The 24,524-nt window shown below is 40.2% G+C and overlaps 2 protein-coding genes across 5 annotated transcripts in view; both read right to left on the bottom strand.

Moving 5' to 3' along the window:
• Positions 1–8,968: 8,968 nt before the first annotated feature.
• Positions 8,969–12,604, bottom strand: Timm8a (translocase of inner mitochondrial membrane 8A). Its single transcript, XM_010623410.3, has 2 exons — positions 12,380–12,604; positions 8,969–10,519 (listed from the first exon to the last, which is right to left on the bottom strand). The coding sequence occupies exons 1-2, from the start codon at positions 12,509–12,511 to the stop codon at positions 10,358–10,360; spliced, it is 294 nt and encodes a 97-aa protein (XP_010621712.1). The 5' UTR covers positions 12,512–12,604; the 3' UTR covers positions 8,969–10,357.
• A 795-nt stretch (positions 12,605–13,399) lies between these two features.
• The window catches only part of LOC104861804 (tyrosine-protein kinase BTK), a 51,357-nt gene continuing 40,232 nt past the window's right edge, over positions 13,400–24,524 (bottom strand). For all 4 annotated transcript variants that reach the window (XM_010623412.2, XM_033760078.1, XM_033760080.1 and 1 more), the window contains 13 exons: positions 24,246–24,313; positions 22,952–23,139; positions 22,512–22,574; positions 21,863–21,917; positions 21,523–21,602; positions 21,008–21,135; positions 20,179–20,253; positions 19,383–19,554; positions 18,658–18,874; positions 17,617–17,681; positions 17,053–17,171; positions 15,824–15,981; positions 13,400–13,923 (listed from right to left, as the gene is read on the bottom strand). In XM_010623412.2, the coding sequence (XP_010621714.1) occupies positions 13,852–13,923; positions 15,824–15,981; positions 17,053–17,171; positions 17,617–17,681; positions 18,658–18,874; positions 19,383–19,554; positions 20,179–20,253; positions 21,008–21,135; positions 21,523–21,602; positions 21,863–21,917; positions 22,512–22,574; positions 22,952–23,139; positions 24,246–24,313 (1,460 nt within the window). In that variant the 3' untranslated portion in view covers positions 13,400–13,851. The remainder of the gene's footprint in view (positions 13,924–15,823; positions 15,982–17,052; positions 17,172–17,616; positions 17,682–18,657; positions 18,875–19,382; positions 19,555–20,178; positions 20,254–21,007; positions 21,136–21,522; positions 21,603–21,862; positions 21,918–22,511; positions 22,575–22,951; positions 23,140–24,245; positions 24,314–24,524) is intronic.

Here is a 24,524-nt window from a genome sequence, read left to right on the forward strand (position 1 = left end):
TGAGATAATTTAATGTGAAATAGGAAGTAAAGGGCTAAAGGTGTAAGGAAAGTGGGAAGGGTTGGGGAGAGGTAATAAGGGAGAGGAAAAACATATGAGAAGCTAAAAAAATGGAAATAAAGTGTTTGTAAATGGGGAGGGGAGGAGGAGGTGAAGAGAGGGCAGGGACAAGGGGAAAAATGAGAATCAAGACCTATTATGTAAAGGTGCAGAATCCCAATGATGAATGTAATTGTATTGTATACCTAGATTGTACCAATAACCTCAATAAAAAGAAAGAAAAATAAATAAATAAAGTATATGTTATGGTTTGGATGTGATTTGTCCTTCAAGGTTCATGTGATCCAGGAGTGGTCACTAGTATAATGTACTAAACTGTGAGGCCCAGTGAAGGTAATTAGGTCATTGGAGACATTGTCCTTGGAAGGGATTAATGCTGGTCTGGTGGAGTGAGTTCTCACAAGAATAAATTGTTATAAAAAGAGAGTTAGGAATGGCCCCTACACGTTCTCTGGCTTTCTATTTTACTATGTGATCTCTCCCTTCTGCACAGAGTCATTTCCCTGTTTCTCTGCCATAGTGTGACACAGCCAGGGAGCCAGTGCCGTGTTACTGGACTCTCCAGCCACAAGAATCATGAGCCAAATAAACCTCTTTTTTTAAAATACTCAGTGTTATGGTTTAGATCTTTAAAATCTCCCTCAAAAGTCTCCTATGTTCAGAGATGGAGCTTTCAGAAGGTTATTGGGTCATGAGAGCTCTAATTTCATAGGTGGATGAATCCATTGATGAGACCACAACTTGGTGGCTTTATTAGGACATAATGGAAACTTAGCGGGTAGGATCTAGTAGAAGATAGTGTAATAGGGGTGTGGCCTTGAGGACTACATTTTGATCCCAGCCCTTGTCTCTGGCTTTTTCCCTTTCTCTCTGCAACCTAGCTGCTATGAACTGAGAACCTTTCCCCTGCCATGCCCTTCTATCATATTCCTTCCTCAGCAAAGGCCTAAAAACAATGAAGCCAGCTGACCGCGGACTGAAACTGTAAGCCAAAATAAACCCTTCCTCCTCTACATTGTTTATGTCAGGTATTTTATCATATTAACACAAAGATGACTAACACACCCTGCCCTTGGTATTTTGTTATAACAACGGAAAACAGTTTAATACGGGGCACCATCTTTCAGTTGTAAGATCCCTAAGTTTGTGGAGCCTAATGTATAGCACAGTAATTACAGTTAATGATACTATATTGTTTACTTGAAATTGAAATTTGGCATGGGCAAGGGATGAGGAGGAAGGCAAGGGAAAATAAATAGTATAAAGAAATGCCACATAGAGAAAGCTAATATCCTCAATTAATATAAACATTATATGCTGTACTATGAGCTAAGATTAATAATGTCAACAAGAATGGAAAATGGGATAGGAGAACAGGAAGGAGGGAGGGAGGGGAAGGGAAGGGAAAAGGGATTTTAAAAAAGGAAACCAGCTGCAACATGTACATGTGACCACTCCCCAAGATGACTGTAGTGCTGGCGTCGGCTGCACATATACCAAGATGATTGTAAACTTCATGTAATAATAACATTTTTTAAATATATGATAAAGAAATTGAAATTTGGTAAGAGAGCATATCTTCAGTGCTCTAAACACACATTCTACACACACACATACAATCGTAGGTATGTGCGGAAATGGATCTGTTTATTTGATTATGGTAAACATTAAACAAAATATATATCAAATCAGCACATTATATACCTAATATATAGTTATTATTTGTCAATTATACCTCATCTAACCTGGAAAGTTAAATTGTAAATTGAAAGTGAAAGATTTGCCAAAAGGTATAGTCAAAACAGCCACAGCCAGGCCAGACATAGTGGCACACACCTGTAATCCCAGAACTCAGGAGGCTGAAGCAGGAGGATCGCTGTTGAGTTTGAGACCAGCCTGGGCTACATAATGAGTTCAAGGCCAGCCTAAATTGCACAGTCAGACTCTGTCTCAAACAAAACAACAAAACAAAAACAAAAACAGAACAAACAAACCAAAAATAGCCAACAGGAATCTAAGAAGATAGGATGACTAAATGTAATGTGGTATTGTGGGTAGGATCCTGGGACAGAAAAGAAAGTTATTTAAAAGCTACCACCATAGTTTTTTTAATAATGAACTTTAGTTAATAATATATCATTATTGGTTTAATAACTGTCAGAAATGTACCATACTAAGATGTTAACAACAGCGGTAACTGGGTATAGGGTGTATGACAAGTCTCTACTATTTTTGCAACTCTTTTGTTAACTCCAAAGCTGTACTAAATATGAAAAGTGTATTAAAAATATGTATATACCAGGAATTTAGTGCCAGGAATTTAGCTCAGTGGCACCACACCTGCCTCACAAGCATAAGCTCTTGAGTTCAATCCCTGGTACAAAAAAAAAAAAAAAAAAAAAAAAAGAAAAGAAAAGCTGGTTAATTATCCATACCATACTGTATATAATACATAAGCATATACAACATATGTATTGTTATTTATAACACAACATATGCAATATACAGTATAACTGTATAGCATACAAATTAGAAAATAAAGAACATCTCTTAAAGATGATTAAAAGATATAAATAGATGATTAATCTTTGAACAAAATGTCAGCCCTACTCATGCACTGCCAGTGGGCATGCAAGTGGTTTCAACCTTTCTGTCAACATATATTAAGAACTGTAAAATGTCGTATTTTTTTACTTAGCCCAATTCAGAATAATTACCAGAAAGACTTTATCTGATGTGTACACAAAGTTCGGTGGTCAAAGATGTGCTTCACTAGGTTATCTGTCATAGGAAATGGAAAAGATCTGAACATGCAACATTTGAGGAATATGACGGTGAACTTTATGGTTCATACATACTATAAAGCCATTAAAATGAAACAGTAGTGAGCTGGGGATTTAGCTTAGTGGTTCTGCTACCTGCCTTGCAAGTGCAAGGTCCTCAGTTCAATCCCCAGTACCAAAAAAAACAAAACCAAAAAGAAACAGTAGTATAGCATGAAAATCAAGATCAAAGGTTTTGGAGACAAATCTGAATTCAAGTTGAAGGTACATCAGTGATTATGTGATTTGGGGCAGATCATCTACTAGTCTTCCTAAGCCCAAGTTTTGTCATCTCTAAAATAAGGACAAGAACATTTTCTAGCCCACCGAGGTTTTATGAGAATTAAATGAGATTTGTGCGTTTAGCACACAAATGGGAAATAGCTTAGTTAAAAAGTAACTTAAAACAACTGTAGAATGCAGGTTTTTACTACCCACCAAACGGAATCATAGAGAGTACAAGTCACTCACTCAATGCCACGCAGCTTCTAAGAGGTGAGCTAGGACTCAAACCCAAAAAGTTTAATTTCCAAATCCAGGATCAAAACCACAACACTAAAATGTTTGCTGTTATTTATGCTGCTGCTGTTGCTTAATAACATGGGAAAATGCTTATGGTAACATGTTGAGCAAAAAACAGAGAACAGAAAATTACATTTATGGTGCTACTCTGAATTTGCTTTGAAATTTTTTGTACTGTGCATAAACATGAATGGATGGAACTGAAGAGAAATGCCAATGTATTAAAATTATTATTTTTCACCAGGCGTGGTGGCACACGCCTGTAATCCCAGCACACGGGAGGCTGAGGCAGGAGGATCACTGTGAGTTCGAGACCAGCCTGGGCTACATAGTGAGTTCCAGTTCGGTCTCAACTACATAGTGAGACCCTGTCTCAAAAAAACAAACAAACAAATAAATAAAATTTTTGTTTTTCAGCACACAGAAAATGTTTTATTGTATCATGATCATTTGTTTTGATGTTCTAAAGAGTCACCAAATTATCCAAATGTGAATTTAGTTATATTGAGTTGTATTTATCCTGCTCAGGACTCACACTTTTTTAATCTAAAGATCTGTATTTTTAAATCACCATTATTCTCAGCCATTACTTTGTTTAAATGACTTGTTTTTCATTTGTCCTCTATGTCTCTACCTCTTTTTCATATTTTTTATTTATCTATGCTATATTCTGTATACCTCTACTACAGTTTACTGCTTTTCTTATTCGTTGTACCCAGTACCTGGCATAATGTGTTCATTCAGTTTTCTGTCATCGTGTTTTGAGACAAAGTCTTGCTATGCAGTTCAGGCTGGTCTTGCGCTCACTATGCAGCCCAGGCTGACCTCGAATTTACAGCGATCCTCCTGCCTCAGTCTTCCAAGTACTGGGATTACAGGGGTGCGCTACCATGCCTGGTGAGTTATTTTAAAACATTTTTTTCATTTCTAGTTTTTTCAAAATTACCAGATCTTCCAAAAACTAGTGTTTTGCGTTGCTAGTTGTTATTTTATAGTGTGTATTAGGTGATTTTATTATCTGAAGATCTTGAAGTCTAATACTGCTATTTTGTATTTGTCCATGGTAGGTGTTTCCTCGTGTTTTTGTTTTGTTCTTTCCAGTACCTGGGATCAAACTCAGGACCTGGTGCTTGTGAGGCAGGCACAGCGCTGCTGAGCTAAATCCCTGGCTCCACATGTATTTTGTAATTTTTTATTTTAAGTTGTGTTCAGTGTAACTTTCTGTAGGGACCCATGAATGATATGGCCCTCTACAGCTGTCCAATATTGTTTCTGCTGGTAGTTCAAGTGATAAAGCTGGGGGGGCATCAGTTCCTGGATCTTGCAGGTGGTATACACTTGAACCCTATGAGAAATCAGCTTGGAGGTTACAAATCCTCGTAGGAAGGCGTTTTGTCTTTCTTAGATCCCGAACTGTCTCTCAGTGCTAGTACAGTAGACCCTCGCGTTACAACCAGCCTGGCACATGAACAACTTGGGTTATGACTGGATTTTGTTTTAACTTACAAAGTCTTGAGTCACAACCTGAATACTGGCTATTTGTGCTTCCAGATCTTCTCAGATACAGATTCAACCCTTAAAGATTTCTAGAAGGAACATTACAACATCCTATCCTGTGTGAGAAATCCTGGGTCAATATCTGATGACAACGAGATCTGCCTGTATAGAGAGACTTTGAAGGCTGTGTAGAGGAGCCTGAGCCTTCAGTTGACCACCCTGAACTAAAACCAGCCCTCATGAATGAATTGCGTTTATAAGTCAAGGGTCCACTGTAAATGGATTTTTATTCAGCTCACTTTTACTGGAGGAGTCCCAGCCTTCTACAAGTGTCTTGGATCCAACTCTCTGCCTTACTTAGGACTAAGCCACTGTCTTTTCCCTCCATGAGGCTATCAAAACCTGAGCACCTGCCAGGCATGGTGATGCGCTTCTATAATCACTTTGGGAAGCTGAGGCAAGGGGATTGCAAGTTCAAGCCCAGGCTAGGCAACTTAGAAGACCCAATCTCAAAAATAAAAAAAGGGCCAGCAATATAGCTCAGGCAAAGGCCTTAGGTTCGATCCCTAGTACTGAAGGAAGATAGGAAGAAGGAACAAACAAACGAACCCTGAGTACCTTAACTTAGTGAGGTAACCAAGCTGCCCTCACTCTACTAGTAGAGCATTTTAAATTGTAACTCCCATCAAACAAATGATTTTGTTTTTGGATTTCTACTTGTGTTTTGACCCTAGGTGATATCCTTTTTAAAATTTTTACTTATTTAGTAGTACTGAGGATTGAACCCAGAGTCTTTACACCAAGCTGTATTCTCAGCCTGTTTATAGTTTTTATTCTGAGACAGGGTCTTGCTGACACTAAGTCACCCAGGCTGGACCAAACCTGAGATTCTTCTGCCTCAGCCTCCCAGAGTACTGGGGTTACAGGCATGTACCACAGTTCCTTTTCTTCCTTTTAAGCTGAGCTGTATATCTTTAAAAGACTTTTGGGTTATTTAGAAGGAAAACAGAATGGCAAGCAGCATTGATTTAGTTAATTCTTTACTTAGCCATCTCCTTTCTTTCATCAAAGAATGTAAATGGATTTTTTTCTGCAATATTTCATGTTTATAGATTTTTTTTGCTTGCCTAAAAGAAAAACTGTCACCTGAGGTCTGATGCCTCATTTTTTAAAAATATGAATCATTTGCCATAACAGATTTGCCAGTTTCTTGAAAAAGGCTTTCTTGAAACAGAGGATACATCTCACATATATACATACATATTATGGATGACTACAACAAAATTGATCAATTGACGTTTCTTAACTTTTTGGTAACTGATACAGACAAAAGCTTCTTGGCATGTTTCTTAGAGAGTACAATTGGATCTCCATATTTGTGGATTCCACGTGTGAATTCAACCAACTACCAATCAAAAATATGTGAAAAATTTGTACTAAACCCATACTTTATTATACCCTATACAATTATTTATATAACATTTACATTGTATTAAATATTATAGGTAGTCTAGAGATGATTGAGTGGAATATCACTTTATATATGGACTTGATCATCCTCAGGTTTTGATATCAGCAAAGGTCCTGGAACCAATCCCCCACAGATACCAAGAGATGTCTGTTTATTATACTTGGCATGGCATGCTATTATTACATAAAAATTATATTTTCTAAGAAATGACTATTAATATTAAATATCTCTCATTCATTTTAGTCATTTCTTCCTGAAATTATTAAGTTTTTCACTGATAATATCTTATATTGATAATAGATAACAAGAGTGGCTGTAATTTATTTATTTTCACATATTTTAGGAATAAACATATGATGTAGATAAAGAACAGGCTGTATATGGTGAAATAGAGTGATTCATCTGCCTAATTTGTTTCCTCTTACTCTTCATATGTAATCATCAAAACCTAGCCTTAGAGTTACCTTTCTTTCTTTTTTTTTAAGACAGGGTATCACTGTATATCTCACTCTGGGCTTGTAGCCCAGGCTGGCCACAAACTCACAGCTATCCTCCTGCCTCAGCCTCCCATCCTTTTAGTGTTCAGTACTCATATGATTATAATCTTCCCAAAACATATGCTTAAAATGTTAGAGTTTTCACATCCCATTCAAATAAAATCCAAGGCTGGGGATGTATCAATGAGCTATCATTGAGAGTGCTTGCTTAGCATGTGTCAGGCTTTGGGTTACCTCTCCAGCAACACACACATACACACTCCTTAGCATAAAATGACTACATAGCCCATTTCTACCTAGTGATTCTCATCTCCTGAGATTTTTCAATATTTACTTGCTTTTAAATTGCACCAGACTACTAGAACTTCCCTCAAGTTCTACATCCTCTTCAGCCAGCTGAGCTTTTTCATCCAGGCAACTTAGACTTGAGCTTCTAATTTTAATGAAAATATTTTTGATAAGTTTGCTTCCATTAGTCATGAACATAAAATTTAATAAATTGATTTCTCAAATGCCACAAGTTCTAATACATCTATTTTAAATGAACCCTTGGGAGACACACTCAAATCATATCGCAATGTAATACTTAACATCAGTGAATCTAAATACTCTTACTCCTACATAGAATGAAGATGCAGATACTAGAACTTTCTCTATCAACCTTGAGTCTAGAAGGTGCTAACAAAAATAAGGCTGAGCTGGGGATGTAGGTAGCTCAGTGGCAGAGTACTTGCCTAGCACGTATGAGATCCAATCCTTAACCCTACTGATGTGGGAGGGGCACTGAAGTGTAAGCAGTGCCGTGCTGTTGCATAATCTTTGGAATCGAATTGCCCTAGGCTAAAAAATTTTTAACTGCGGTATTTAATATGGGGAAACATTTTTTTAAAGGACCATCAGTTGCGTTCCTCTGTTCCGTGTAAAGATATTTCTACATAGAGTTTACTGACTAATTAATTTTAGAGTTCAAACTGTCTATAGAAATTTGGAATCACAGGCAAGAACTTTAGACTGGTTCTATTTTTAAAGTATGCTTGGTAAATCCCTACAGGTCTGATGATAGTGTCTTAGACACCACCATGGGCACCAGTAAACAAAGAGAACAGCAGGCACATTTCCAGACAGATACACACCCCCACCAGCACAGTTCAATGTTTCTAATATATATATTAGGCTTCTAAGTAAGATTTCATTTCAGGAAAAGGATCTGCTAATCCAACCCTTTTGTTTTACAACTTAAGAGTTTTATATAAATACATTAAATAAATTTTGCAGGGAAAAATATCAGCAAGAGGTTACAGATACAAAGTTTGTACCAGATACCTACCCTAAATGCCTGATTTCTCCTAGACTTCAAAATTCCATCATTCTTACTACTACTTCACCATGTGCATGTTCTACAAACAGCAGCCAGACTCTCCTAAAACTTAAGCTATATTACAGAACTCATCTGCTAAAATTCTTCACCTGGCTCCCCATCTTGTTAAGTAAAAGCCAGAAGTCTTTAAAATGGCCTGCAAGGCCCCTATATGATCAGAGTGTAACGCTATTCAGCACTAATCCATGTCATGCATTTTTCTCCAACCTTCCTACCTTTCTCTTCTCATTGAACTCCAGTTCTACTAACCTTTTGAGACTGTTCTTTTAAATGGCCTCATATGGTAACAGCTCCTACCTTGGGGCCTTGAACTTGCTATTACCTCTGCCTAGAACATTCTTCTCCTGTAGTCTCACAAGTGGTCACTTAATTTTCAGGTCTCTGCCAAAATGCCACCTTCTCAAGGAAGTCTTCTCTAATCATTTCCTATAAAATAACAACATGCTTACTCTTTTTTCCCATGGCACTTACTATACTGACATATTTATGTATGTATTACCTGTCTTTTCTAGCTCCAAAATAAGCTCTTCAAGGTCTAGGGCTATTCTTATATACTGCTCAGACCCCATCACTAGGAACAGTGGCACAGAATAAGCACTTAAATGTTGGTTGAATTGTGTTTGTTTTTTGTTTTGTGGTACTGGGGATCGAACTCAGGACTTTGCGTTTGCAAGGCAGGTGCAGTGCCACTGAACTAAATCTCTGGACCAGTTGAATTGTGTTTTCATCATGATTTATAAAAATTTTCTCATAGTACCTACATGGGTAAAAGGTAAAACAGTGACTTAAAGCTCCTAAAAATGTGTATTTGCATGATTCTCATGGATCTGTACTAGAGGCTCCCCAACAAGTATTTAAGCACGTTAGTTCTACACTCCAGTCTAGTAGGATTTGAAGAGGAAGGGAATACAGCCAATACAAGTTGTTCTACTGTACTCAGGGACTTAACCATCCAAACAGAGTTTCTTTGTCCCCTATCTTATCTCAAGATTCCCCTTTCAAACAGGCCAGGAACCATGAGAACGGAGATGAACTAAATCTTAACCTTGGAATGAGTCTATATTAAATCTCTGTAAATTGCAGATAAAAACCAGAATGAAGCCAGGCTTGATGGTACACATCTGTAATCCCAGCACTCAGAAAGCTAAGGCAGGAGGATCCCTGTGAGTTCAAGCCCAGCCTGAGCTACACAGTGAGTTTAAGGCCGGCTCAAACTATATAGACAGCCTCTCAATCCAATTTAAATCTTCTAGAATTTATTTCAGTGATCAAAAGAATGCAGCCAATGAAATTTACAATGACTAGAATCAGGCATACACCTATACATGAAATTGCTGTTAGTTTTTGACTGGCCTAAATCTTTATAATTTCGTTAGGCACATCTTTGAATTTTTTGTACTTTGATATATAGGATAGGTTGATTTCTTCCTGTGGCCATATAGTAATGAGAATTATGTTTACTTGCTAGATTTCTTTTATAACTAAAAAGGCCTCCAGATTCTCAGGTTGTGTGGTCTACCTTGAACCCATACTTTAATAAAATAAATCATGTAAATTATGGTATAGGGGAGGGAGATAACCTAGATTACTCAAATGCACTGTACAAATACTCCATATTTTTTTTCAATACTGACAGTCCATCACTAGATAAGATACCCCATTTACTGCCAATTCATTCTTTTCTCACTGTTGTCCTTTTTGACAGACACAAAGATCTCCCCAAAAATCTGAAATGAATTCACACAAATAGATTTTACCCATGTGTGGTCCCACTATCAAAATACAGAAAGCAGTTCCACTATCAAAAGTATAGGATGTAGTTAAGGGGACCTTGAGAAAGCCTAGTCCCACATACAGTAATATACATCTAATAATTTCCCATTCATCCATCAATCATTTTCACAAGATTGACATTAAAAATCCAACCAAATACACATAAACCTAAAACCCCACATGAAAATTTGGTCTTTGTTCATTTTCAGATGATAAAGTGTCCCCAAAATGACAAAAGGTGGGAGTCAATTACACCCAAAGCCATTTCTTCAACCATCCCATCAATAGCTCTTCATTTCTTGAACTACCTTCCTTTTCCAAAGAGGTAACGCTGTGATCAGTCAGAAAGGCTTTCTGAGAAGACTGGCTTGGATTTCTGGGTCTGTTCCAGTCGATTCAAGATGAACTGGCTTGTATCGATGAAGCGCTCAACGCAGTTCACAAAACAGGCCTCAGCCCGACTGTCCAACTTTGGCCCAGGCTTGTCCATGCATTTTTCCTGCTCAGGACAAGATAGGAAATTAAAAAGAGAACTGGGGTGAGGGGGGACAATGAGTGGACAGGACAGGCAACATCTTATTGTTTCTTAGAAGAAATACCACCTAAAAACAGTACCCTAATTGAAGCAACTTTATATTAGCTTGAATTCTTACAATAACCCTATGGAAAAGATGCTATTATTAATCCTCATCTTACAAAGAGGGAAACTACAGCACAGAGATCTTTTGTCCTAAGTCACAGGCCAGAAAATGGTGGATCTAAAATATATCCAGAGCAAGAAAAATGAAATGACTTAACATTTTAATAGCCGGGTGTGGTGGCACACACCTGTAATCCCAGCACTGGGGAGGCTGAGGCAGGAGGATCGCTGTGAGTTCGAGACCAGCCTGGACTACATAGTGAGTTCCAGGTCAGTCTCAACTACATATTGAGACCCTGTCTCAAAAAAAAAAAAAAAAGTAACATTTTGCTGAATTTAGATGTAACTACACCATACTGCTTGCATTAAATGACGTTAAATTGCAGAACAAAGGGGTTGAAGAATAAATTACAGGAAGATACCTTGAAGAACTGAGATCTTGTAATCTTGTCTACTTAAGCCTGAGGTTCTTGAATCCTCTCACAAGGAATGAAAAATTATACGAAATTTTCTAAAGAGTGCATAGCTCACAGATTCTTAAGTCTTTAACCACACCCCTTCTGCCCCAAATGTAATATATCAAAGATTTAAAAAGAAGAATCAAAGTACTCTAGCCACTGGGCCTGGTGGCAGATGCTTGTAATTGCAGCACTGGGTAGGCTGCAAGTTCAAGGCCAGCCTGGACTACACAGAGACCCTGTCTCAAAAATTAAAAAAAATAAAAAATTCAAAGCATTCTGCTTCAAGGCAGACCAAATTAAAGCATTTGGTAAGGGTCATAGTCCAATAATACTCTAAGTTTATGGGAAAGGTACACTGGAAACCGATAACTGTAATGGTTCAAAGTGGTTAAAATAAATTTCATTTATAATTCTGTGTACAAGCCCTCCAATTCCAAGGCATATTACCCTTGGCTTCTAAATTCTGTGTGTGTTTGTACTCCAGGAAGGGCAGTATGCTATCCTTGGCAACCTGAACACTTTGATCTCAAACTCCAATTGCCTTCCACCCTTTGCCAAAGTCCCTTGACAGGACAGAATGAATCCTTCAACCTTCAGACCTGAAACGGCTTGGTATTACACAACAACCCAACAAGTGAGCAAACAAGCGTGTACATGGGAAGTGATTACACCACTTTTATACTTAGGGGCTAAAATCCCTCATTTTTCTTTCTTTTCTTTTCTTTTTTTATTTTTTATTTTATTTTATTTTATTTTTGGTACGGGGGATCGGACTCAGGTCCTTGCGCTTGTGAGGCAGGCGCCAGAACCACTGAGCTAAAGCCCCAGCCCAACAATCCCTCATTTTGCCCCAGAAAAGGTTAGAAGAACTCTGTATAATCAAGGTAAATCCCAACGAGTCCAGGACCAGCAGGTTCACAGACTCTCTGGGATTCAGGCTCCCAAAAAATAAATCCCAGTACTGTGGTCTCTGATCAGTCTTGACCTGGACTAAAAAGCTTCAACCTCAGATGCCTGAAAGTGCCGGGTGGGATATCCGCCTAACTCCGACATTCCTAGTCCTCTGCACCAACAAAGCAGAGGTCCAGAGTGACAGCCACTGAGAAGCTCAGTCACCATTTGGCTTGGTCTAAGGAACCTGAAAAAACCGGAGAGCGCTGGTGGGTTCACCTTCTTCCCAAATCTCCGACGTTGTGGCAAGTCCCTCGGGGCACAAAGTAAGTGGGTAGTGTCCAGACCCCAACCCTAGGATCCTCACCCAACAAAGTTCAGTCATCTGGTGCACCAGCTGCTGGAAGCGCTGCTTCTGAGTCTCCACCTCAATGAAATGCTGCAACTGTGGGTCCACTGTGCCCAAACCCGCCGCGGAAGACGAGGAAGAAGAATCCATCGCAGCTAAACCACGCTTGCCAATACGGACTCCGTAGCAACTCGCCGACCTTCACGTGTCTCGGCGACGGAACCGGAACCACAATCCCCTGGCTCCGGGACCGCCCCCGTGAGCGCACTGCGCCGGCGCGAGGCCTGTGCGGAGCCCTCCGGTAACCTCTCTTCCCGGGGCCAGTGGGGCTCGCTCCCAACCGTCCGGACTCTCTTGGCTGCAGCCCGGTCGCAGGACCTAGCCTATACCTCCACGGCTGAGGCGCTGTCAGGGCGTTAATACGCAAATAAAAGAACAGGAGCGGGAAAGGAAGTTACTTCAGACCACGTGGCCCATTGCGGGCGGGCCCAATAGCTCCGCCCCTGATTGCTTCCAAATCGGCCCGCGCTTTCCCCCTAAGGTGTTCTGCTGGCCCTGGACGGCTCAGCCTGCTAATTGGTCTTCCTAGGCTCCCGATTCCATCGTCAGTGGAGTTTTCCTCCCTTGACTTAGGGAAATGAGGCTCTGGCAATTTGTCCCCAGCTTTACATTCATTCAAATGTTAATACGGTGTGCCAATCGCTGTGCTTTGGCTTGTGAATTAATCTTGGATTAAGAGGCAGAATTAAAATAGAGCCACAGGGGTTAAATGTCGAAGATCCTGTTGAGCTGTCAATGCAAGAATACGCCAAATCAGGGCCACACAAGTTTTCTGCAACTTCAGGTAGGGTGCTTCAGCGAGACTGCGTGATTGAAATATGAGACTTTTTACTCTTTCCAGGATTTTATTTTATCAAAATAGTCTCCTTTTATTTTAATGACAGTTTTATTCTTTTGTGCTTTGTTTTGTTTTTTGAGACAGGGTCTTGCTAAGTAGTTCAGGCCGGTCTTGAACTTACTTTGTAGTCCGGGCCGGCCTCAAACTCACCGTGATCCTCCTGCCTAAACCTACAGAGTTATGGGATTACAGGCTTGCGTCACTATGCCCAATGACACCGTTTTATTAACAAATCCTGTCCCGCCGCCCAAGCTCATAGCCTACCAAAAGAGCAGTAGGATCCCTTATAGGTTATTTACACCCCTCCCTCCCTAAACAAGGTTTCCCTCTCAAATTCAGTCTGTTCGAATAGCCTTAGGAAATTTCCTCTCTTGGGGGAGGGAGGGGAAACAGGCACAGAAATTCCTTTGCGTTTTGCTCAGAAACGCTATCCCATAGAATCAAAGAAAAGAGACATTCCTAGATATAGAGGGGTGTTCGTGTATTCAGGGGAAGCAGATTCCAAAACCTGTAAGCCTGGGATTTCTTCAGAGAAACTGAAATTGGGGCTTGTAGAGGTGAGGAGTAGAAAACTAAGAAGGTTATAGCCAGTTCAGGATTCTTCATCCATGACATCTAAAATGTTGCTCAGGAGAATTTTGAAAGTGGGACGTTCGTCTGCTTTCTGAAACCAGAGAAAAGTGGAGTGTTACACTAACTAACTAGATTCCAAGAGAAATGCAATAGTAAGCAATAAATGGTTATTAAGTATATAAGGTATGCCCAGCAGCATACCTTGTTGATTATGAAAAAAAAAAAGAGGAGGGAGGGATAGCAGTTCTTGGGCTGAGGATGTAATTCAGTGGTGATTGCTTGCCTAGCATGCACAAGGACCTGGGTTTGACCATCAGAACCGCCAAAAATAAAGAAATAGCTCTTCATAAAGTAAATCTTTGTGCACTTTTCAACTTTTGTAAATCAGGTTATTAGTGTTAATAAGAACATTTTGCAAATTGAACTGACAAATATTGATTTAAACGAAGGGCAAGTTTATTATACACGATGCATTATTATTTTGGAGCTTCAGGAGAAAAATGGCTACCAAACACCTTCAAGTAGCTGACAGAACGGAATCCTACAAGTTAGGATATTTACGCTTGCTTTCGCATACTGTTTCAAACAACCCAAAATCACAGTGAACAAAGGACTTAACATTTCCAAACCACAGACTGTGTCTGTGGGCAGGAGCCCTGAGCACCTGGGACCTTTTGTTAGTGTAGCTTCCCAACTAAGGTTGTTTTTTGACAGTTGTGGTCCATAAACCCTTGGGGTATTTAATGATTCAGGAACATTCATGCCCGAATGGTCTCAAATCTATCAGAACCAAAAGGTCATCAGTTTTATCTGTCCTATGAATCAGTGCCTCTCAAAAGCAACTGAGTAGCATATCAGAATTTCCTGCGAAGTTTAAAAAGATTTCTGGATTACATTTCAGACAAGCCTGATCAAAAATTTCTGGGGAATAGGGCCAGTAATCTATATTTTTGAGAGTTTTTCAGAGATTCTGATGTGCATCTGCTTTTGTGACCACTACTTTAAATAGGCTGGGAAGAAAGTGCCACCTGAAATACAGTAGTTTTTAACAAGCAGAATGAGGGTGTCCTGGTTAGAAGAGAGGGAGCATAGTTAATCACCCCTAATCCTGCATCACAGAAAAAAAAAATTCAAATTGTTTTCCCTTCCTCCACACTTTCTTTTTTTTTACCTCTGTCATTTGTTCAAGGGAAAAGAGCCAAGAGCCAATTCAAATATCCACTTTTGTCTCATCAAGAGGGCCCCAGAATTACACAGGTGTTTGTTGGACACTCTTTTCTATTTCTGATGGGGTAAAACTAAGAGCTGAGCACGTAGTTCCTACTAAATGGTTGGGTTGCCAAATATTTACTGAAAAGTGGAGAAAGCACCTTAGAAACGGCCTGAGGTGAAAGCAGAAAAGCATTCATTATTTTTTTTTAATCTCAATTTTTTTTTCCTCATTGAGTTTATTGGTAAATTTTAGGTATACAGTACACTTACATTCATTATTGGGATCTTGTACCTTTACATGACAGGTCTTGGTTCTCATTTTTTCCCCTTGTCCCTGCCTTCCCTTCACCCCCTCCTCCCCTCCCCATTTCATTTATTATTTTTTAAACTGTAAGGCTTGGAAGGGACCTTTATTAGTTTTTGTGGGGAGTTGCTTTTTAATATTATGTAAACTTTAATTATTTTCCTTTTCTTTTGAATGTCTATACACTTATCTGAGTGCCTTTAGCTGGCTGCTGCTGCATGATGACAATCCCATAACACCCTCTCTCCCTAAAGCTGAGTTGTATTGGTGTCTGCTAATAATAACTAGTGAGAATTGGGGTGGGCCTGGGAAAGCCTGTGGCCATCAGAGGATTTGGGGGCAGGCTCGCGTCAGAGAATGTGTATGTAGCTATCAGTCTGTGCCCAGCTGTCATGTGGCCTTGGAGAGTGGGCACTGGCCAGCTAAATGAAAAAATAGGTTCAAGGAAATTAAGACGTCACACTGAAACACTTACCTCATGCCAGCAGCTGTACATAATGGTATATACTCTCTCTGAAGCCAGATGGGGCCTGTAGAGACGCAGGCCTTGGGCAATGTGTTCAGCAGTCTCGCTATTAGTAAATCTCTCATATGGCATCTTCCCCAGGGAGTAAATTTCCCACATTAACACCCCTAGCAGTGAAAAAAAAATTTACTTCAGTTTGCAGCCTTTTGGGATAGTAGAGTTAATAGCTTTCCTAGAATAATCTCAAAGATTACAATAAGTAGGTTATCCCCTCTGTTATTTTGAATGTTGTCCAGACTTCTGCTATAGTACCAACTACACTAGAGAGCTGTCAGACTTACATTCTAGACCATTAGATAGATACTCTAGAAGAGAAACAGCATCTTATTTCTTGTCTTTGTAGTTAGAAGGTCTGGCAGAATGTCCCAATGATGGTGAACCTTTTTAGAGCTTTCAGTAGTAAAAAACAGCCCACTGCAGCATGAGTGCCACAGGTTCACCACCACTGGATATAATCAGTATTCAGAAGCTGTCAAATACTGAATGTATTGTTTCCCTCAATATACTGTAAGCTAAGAAGATAAAGATCTTGTCCAGTTTACTGTTTTTATTCTCAGAAAACTTGTGAGGTTCCTGATATGTAGTACTCCCTGGGGAACAGATGAATGAAAGCAAGAACAATTTTTCTGTGCAGGATGCAAAGTGTGGATTTCCCCATTCCTTTACTTTTTTTTTTTCCTCATTGAGTTTATTGGTACATTTTAGGTATACACAAGGCCGGGCGTGGTGGTACATGCCTGTAACCCAGCACTTGGGAGGCTGAGGCAGGAGGATCACTGCAAGTTTGAGACCAGCCTGGGCTACAGTGAGTTCCAGGTCAGTTTCAACTACATAATGAGACCCTGTCTCAAAAAACCAAACCAAAACAAAACAAAAAAAACACAACATTTTAGGTATACAGTACAGTTACATTCATATTGGGATCTTGTACCTCTACATGACAGGTCTTGGTTCTCATTTTTTCCCCTTGTCCCTGCCCTCCCTTCGCTCCTCCTCCCTCCCCCTTTACAAACACTTTATTTCCATATTTTCATTTTCTCATATTTTTTTCTTTTCCCTCATTTCCTTTCCCTTACCCTTCCCACTTTCCCTACACCCTTAGCCCTTTTCTTCCTATTTCACATTTCCCCATTCCTTTTCTTGTGAGCTGTATAACTTGGATAATCTTATCCACTTACCAAAAGCCCAAATATCAGATTTGCTGCTGAACTTGCTATACATAAGGACCTCTGGTGGAGACCACCGGACTGGAAATTTGGAGCCTACTGAGCTGGTGTATTCATCATCCAAGACATATCTACAGGGGATTCAAGACATGTTTGCATTAGGATTTAGAGAGCCTGATATTGCTAATAGGCACTCCTTTCTTCCTCTCTATTCCTCTTTTCTTTCTTTGTTCTTCTCCTTCTCTTTCTTCTTTTGCAACTACCAGGGGGGATCCGACTAAGAAGACTGGTTTAAGAATTCAGAGGAAGCATGGAGAAAAGACAACAGGATTAACAGATCAAGATAAGATACTGAGGAAATAGCTTTTTTTAAAAAGGGAGCAGAGATAAAAAGAGAAAGGAGAGGGATATAAAAATTAAACAAAAGAAATAATTCAGAGGAAGAAAATAAATAGTAAGGTGGTAAGAAACACTGGCATGGGAAGAGAAAAAGAAAAGGAGATCTAAACCTATAGTGCCTCCCCGTGTTTGTACTGTGATATTTATACTTGGCAAGGTGAAGAAAGGCATACTCACCTAGACAGGCCAAAATCAGATACTTTTACAACTCCTTGATCGTTTACCAAACAGTTTCGAGCCGCCTGTAGTGCAACAGATACTAGTGAGACCCCACCCCAGCACACATATTAAACACATAAAGCTTCTGTCTCCCAATAGAATGAAGCCAGGAATGCTGTCAACTAGAGAGAATTTCCAGCCTAATAGGAGTCAGCTGGTACCAATGTAAAAAGCGATTCATTTCTATCTCATGGGAAGCAACCTGTTAGGTTGTTCTCTAAGTAAAGCACTGAAGACATACAAAATTTCATTCGTTTACATGGGCAATTCCCTAACACTGCTTCCTTCACTGAAATGTTGGGAGGATTAAGGGAGAACAGGACATGCATTTGTTCTGTTTTATGACTTTCTGCCTGCAGGACTAGGGTGTTGGCCCAGCTAAAAGAAGTGGCCACAGACTCTGATGCTGTCAGGAGGCAGACAGGCAGAGTAAGAATGAAGTGGGCCGGGTAGAAACTGCAAGAAATAAAGAGCACAGCCTGATCCTCAGTTCCAGGTAATTGTTAAATGGTTTGTGAGAATTCGAGCCCAGTGTTCCAACATGATCTACATTTTTTAGAGAAGCTAAAAATTCCAGTTGCTTTTTTAAAATGTGCAAAGTTTGTTTTAACTATGGTAAAACATTTTTTTAAACCATGTGAGCCAAATGCCCCCGGTTTGACTCTGATATAACTAATGATCACTCCATGCCAGAAGCAGTCCCATTGGGAAGCACAAACTTTCCTTTCTGATTTGAATCCAGAAGGACCACTAGATAGATGACTCCACCGTTTCCTCAGGGAACTGAGTCTGAGTGGCTGCTCTTAGTTCCTACCATAGCTGACCTCATGGAGTCGAGGCTGGAAATACTTGACTGGCTCACAGTGAGGTAGAGGCAAACCCGTTAATGTTTTCTAGATGAAATTGAAATTCTGGCATCAGCCACCTTCTCAACCATGTATATATCTTCCACCCCCTCAGCGCTCAATCACAGACCAATCCTTCTGAGGTCCCACCCACCAGGTCTCGGTGAAGGAACTGCTTTGACTCCAGGTATTCCATGGCCTCGCAGACATCCTTGCACATCTCCAGCAGCTGCTGAGTCTGGAATCGGTGGCGCATCTCCCTCAGGTAGTTCAGGAGGCAGCCATTTGCCATGTACTCAGTGATGATGAAGATGGGACGCTGTTTGGTGCAGACACCATACAACTGCACCAGCTTCTCATGGGAAAGATTCCTATAGGAGAGGCAAGGAACTAGTCCTCCCCCTTGGCTCTGCACACTAGTCATAAAGGGGTTGGGGAGGAAAGGGATTGACCTAGGATGCACATCAGATAAAATGTCATAATAGTAAGTTTATTTTTTCCTTCCCATCACAAACCCCCAAAGTATCTAGTATGTGAGGGGTGCACAGGGCTTTGGAACCTATCAACTGAAACAAGTCTAGGACTGAGTGTGTATTAAGGCTAAATTAGAATCATCTTTTCTTTTCTTTTGGAAGTCACATTTACTACATCTACCCCTAAATGCTGAGATGCTACACCCATATTCAACACTATTCTCAACCAGTATCTAAGGCAGTGAAATGATTACCTTAGCAGTTAGGACTCTCACCAATTAAAGGTCAAGATCAGGGTCTGATCCCAAATTTCTCTCACTAAGTCACCTTAGGCCACAGTGGGTTGTCCTAGTAATTCCTAGATACCAGTAACTGAATGAAGTGTTGGATTTAGATTGTAACTCACATCATAACTTTGGCTTCTTCAATGAACTCATCCTCAGACATGGAGCCTTCTCTGATCATCTTGATGGCCACATCATACTGGCCCCTCCATTTACCATATTTCACTACCCCAAATTGTCCAGTCCCAAGTTCCTTCAAGAATGTCAGGTCCTTTGGATCGATTTCCCATGATCCTAACAACAAAGTCTTGGTGTCATTCTTTAGGGTGACATATATATATATATCTATATATATATCTATATATATATCTATATATATATCTATATATATATCTATATATATATCTATATCTATATCTATACCTATGATGGGTAAGAATCCCTCTAAGGTAGAAATAAGAAAATCTGTAAAGGGGAAATTTTCAGGGGTACTAATTCATCTTTACTCGGGTAACTCTCAGAGACGGGGGTTACTGGTTGGAGGAATTTGGGAACTTTAGGTTCAAGTTGGTCATAAGCAAGAAGATAGATTAAACAACCTCCTAAAATCCCCTTATGATTAGGTAATGACTATAGCTAAACTCAAGGTTAATGCTGAAAATTTTTACCACAGTTAAAAATAAACAACAAAAAGACCCCAAACAACAAATCTCTGTGAATCTATGTTTTACAGTCCCGGTGGGAGCCATAGAAGGGAATAAAACCATTAAATAACTTTTTCTTGTCCCTGTCTTGATTTTCCTTGAGGCAGCTGGTATAGAAGCATATACCTCAAAGGGCCTTTTTTAAGGCAAGGTCTGTGAGGGAAGTCCTTGCAACTGGGCCATTCTACCCGACCCCAGAGAAATAAGCAGTTACCATAGCCCAAGCCTGCAGTGGAAGGTGCATTCTTGTTTTGTTGAGACACTGGATATTTCAACCTGGATATGAGTCCTGAAACATACAAAGAGGTCATTCTCTTGGTGCAGTATAGCGAGTGGGTTGCCTCACATATCCACACTTACAGTCTCATTCTTTCAAGTATGCAGCTTTCTAGTACATGAATCCACATTTTTCTGTTAGTTTCTCCTCTCACAAGAGTTTTCATAGAAAATGGAGAAAACAATAAATGAAATATATCCCCTACTTAAATATATTCTCACTTCTCAGCCCATGCTTAGTTCACATCCTGCCTTCTCAATGAAGATTTTTCTCTTTTATTCATGCTCTCATCAATCTCTCAGCTTTTAAAATATCTACACTCTTAGAAACTGTCTTCTGACATTTTCTAACCTGTAGATTCTTTGAGGACAGGGACCTCAACTTAGAATTTTCCTGTGTCTCTCAGAAAAAAAAAAAGAATTTTCCTGTGTTCTTTCTGAGATCCAAGGAAACTGCTGTGTACACAGTAGGAACATGAATAATTGCTAATGAATGTTTGTTGATTAGTTACTAGCCTCTTCCATGTCTTAGCACTGTGCATTAATAACAAAAGAACAATAAACTAGTCGTCCTTCTTGGGTGTAAGGTCTAATGACCTCTTAACTAGACCATCACAGACCTCTTAACTTGGCCACCATCACAGGAGGTCCCTTTCACAGCTAATTCACACTGTCTGATGTGGCCTATTCTCTCCTTTACCACCTTGTCTTCAATTGATTCTCTTGCTGTTTGCAATGTTTTTTTCTCAGCTGCCCATGTTACTCACCTGCAGAGTTATGCTGATGATAGTTAATGAGCTCAGGAATGGTGCTGAAAAGGTGTTTCTCAGCCAGGTAATACTGGCTCTGAGGGGTTGAACACACAACATAGTGGCGAATCACCCCTTGAGGGTCCCTGAAGAAGTGGATGCTTAGTTAGTAACTTGGGTACAAGAATCAGTATGAACCAAAAAGGGAAATGAGATGAATTTTGAGTTTAATGGACAGAGGAAGCTAGGTGTAGCAATGCACACCTATAATCTTAGGGCTGTGGGAGGCAGAATCAGAAGGATCTCAAGTTTGAGCCCAGCCTGGGCAGCTTAGTATCTAAGTGAGACCCTGTCTTAAATAGAAAATGAATGGCGGCTGGGAATGTAGCTCAGGGCAAAAACCCTGGGTTCAATCCCCAGTACAGAAAAAAAAAATTGGGGGGATAGAATTGGGAGGACAACACATCATTCAGGAGCTGTTACGAGGGAAGTCCTGTCCTTTGTCTCCAGAGCCTAGGAACAGCAGCACTCACCCAGTAGATTTAGCAAACACAGAAACAGTATATTTTCCAGCTTTGCTGGAGTCTCTGACAATGAAACCTCCTTCTTTACCCTGAAACAGTGAAAAAGAACCTGACTGTAGGAGGAAGTGGTGCCCACATCTGCACCCCACCTGCCCACACTGGAGGGAAAAGAACCATTTTACTACCAAATTCCATGCTTGAGCTGTGGCTTCCTTGCTTTTAATACTGAAAAGTATAATTGGGACTCCAGAGGAAGGAGTCCTTGATACTGCCTTGCCTGAAGGTGGTGAGTAAAGCAGGTCTTCAGTTCAGCACAAAGAGCACTACTTGTCTGTGGCCCCACACTAACCTCTTGCTTTAGTAGTTGCTCAGCTTGACTTCGAGTCATGTGCTTGGAATACCACCTATGAAGACAGAGTGCTTGTATGACTCCTAGACCATAAGTAGTTGGAAGGTTAGGACACCTTCCAGGGCTTAGCCATACCTCTGATTCAGTCAAATCACCCACGTCTTTTTTTTCCCCACATCTTATTTCTAGAGGGTTTACTATGCACATAGTACAAAGCATCCTTTCCCAAGCTCAGAGTGAAGATTCACAGAGATGGAAAGTTGAGGGCAAGGGTAGGGTTCGGAGTTTGCAGGAAAGAGATCAGGACCTGGGTCCATTTAGAACAATCCACATTCATGATTAGGGAGAGGACATGGGTACAGGTTTGCAATTTTTATCCTTTCAAATGTTTCCCACCAGGTTGTCACTCCTTTGAGTATGATTTGGAAGCAGGGAAACCTCTCTGGCACTCACAGACAGGAGGGTGTTTGGGGTCACCCCAATGTCTAAGTAAGACATAAGTCTTAACTTGAGGTGGTGGCATCACTTGATCCAGTGGACAGTAACTTTACACGTATTTTGAAATAAAAAGGTCATTGAAAGTATAAAATAGTATGTACTATATTTTGTTCCTCCTGGAAGATTCTGTGTTGGGAAAAAGCATACTCACTCATACATTTCTATGGAGTCTTCTGCTTCAGTAACATAGTTACTAGGGATGTAGCCTTCCTGCCTGTAGAGGAGACAACGTGAGATAGATCGTACAGCATTGCCCCATTCTCAGGGAGGCAGACTCAAATGTTCACATCCGTGACCTCAGAATCAATCTCACATACATCCACCCTCAAAGAAAAACATGTCTGATTAGGCCAGTGAAGGGCAGAACTTCTGAACATGTGGCATTGGTTACAAATGACAACAGAGATTCTGAGATGACAGAGGCCACATGTAGAGCTGCACACTGGGAAATATTTGCAGGAGAATATATTCACTTTGGTATGGGAAGAACAATCTCTGATCAGGGTACTGAGCAAGGGAGTTTTGTTGCTGCAGTTTGCACAGATGCAAAGTAGGCAGGAAGAAATTCAGAAAGGGCTGGGAGAGACTCACCCATTTTTATCCCGTGCTCTCCACCATGGTAAGTTGCTCTCCTCTAGGATGAAATACTCATCACCCTTCCGCAGCTGCAAGTCATTTGCATTCATTGGCATATAATCATAAAGGGCTACAACCTTTTTCAGCTCACTTGCAGAGACTGGTGCTGCGGTTGGCTCAGGGGGCAGTGGTTTTTTCAAGATCTGTGTAGTTAGCAGAAAAAGCAGGGGGGAGGATTAGCTAGTCATCAAGCACTCTCTCTTTCCAACTCTAGTTTACTAGACACCATTCTAACCCAAATCAGGCATAATAAATGCTTTACTCTGCATTCATTCAGCAACCATTTTCAAGCACCTGTGACAGGATTCTCAACCTGGGGTACACATGAAAATCACCTAGAGAATATTTAACAATCCCAGCATTCAGGTAGTTTCCTGCAGACCAACTATGTCAAAATTTTTGAGAGTGAGACCCAGCAATCAGTATTGTTGAAGCTTCCCAGACAAAAACCAAACGTACAGCCAAGAAAGCTTCTTAGTACTAACTGGTATATAGACCTACTAAATGGCTCTGAACCTCTGTTTCCTTCTTTATACAATGATCATCCTATATCTGTCCTACTTACAATATATGAAAAAGTGTTTTCTGGATCTCAGAAAGGTACAAAAAAAACAAGTTTTAAAGTAAAATGCAATTGATAGAATTTAGGAACCAGGGATATAGGAGATCAGCGCTAAATTCTTTCGACTGGGGCCAGGGATTTAGCTCAGTGGCACTGCGCCTGCCTGGGAAGCGCAGAGTCCTGAGTTGGATTCCTGGTACTGAAAAACATAAATAAATAAAAATGAATTATTTCAACTTACTGTATCTTTGAAAATATTTTTCATTAAAAATTTAGAAACAATTTTCATTAAAAATGTTTCAGCCGGGCATAGTGGTATGCACCTGTAATCCCAGCACTCAGAAGGCTGAGGCAGGAGTATCATGCAAGTTTGAGGCCAGCCTAGGCTACATAGTGAGTTCAAGGCCAGCCTGAACATAGCGAGACCCTGTCTTAAAATACAATAGATAAATAAAAATGTTTCAAACAGGTGATTGGATTAAATGGTTTCCAAGAGCTACCTAATAGCCCTCTATCTTTTCATGAAGAGGAAATCCTAAATACAAGGACAAATCCCCTGTCCCAACAAGAATAAAAGTTAACACTTCTAAATTCCAGGTCATTCTAAGACTCTGGTGTGTTTTCAAAGTTTAAGTGTAGAACTCCACTTTAGTAGTAGCCGTGTGCAATTTCCCTTTATACAGGTACCTGGTCCTCCTCTGGTGTAGGGGGAAGAGGTTTTTTTGTCTTCCTGTGAGAACTCCCAGGTTTTAAGCCTGCAAAATAAGAAACCAGTGATGACATGGAATACACTTAGGAATCAGCGTAGGAGCAGGTTTGGTCAGGGACACAGTGCCTTTTGAAAAGTTATAAAATGTGTCCAAGTGCCAGGCCACATAGTGTAGAAAGCAGATTGCAAACTGGATTTCAACCTCCACTAATTCCCTCCTCCAGGCTTGCTTGTGTAGTGGCCAAAATAGTCACTAT

This window comes from Fukomys damarensis, unplaced genomic scaffold (genome assembly GCF_012274545.1).
Source record: "Fukomys damarensis isolate Sample0158 unplaced genomic scaffold, DMR_v1.0_HiC HiC_scaffold_39, whole genome shotgun sequence".
Lineage (NCBI taxonomy): Eukaryota > Metazoa > Chordata > Mammalia > Rodentia > Bathyergidae > Fukomys > Fukomys damarensis.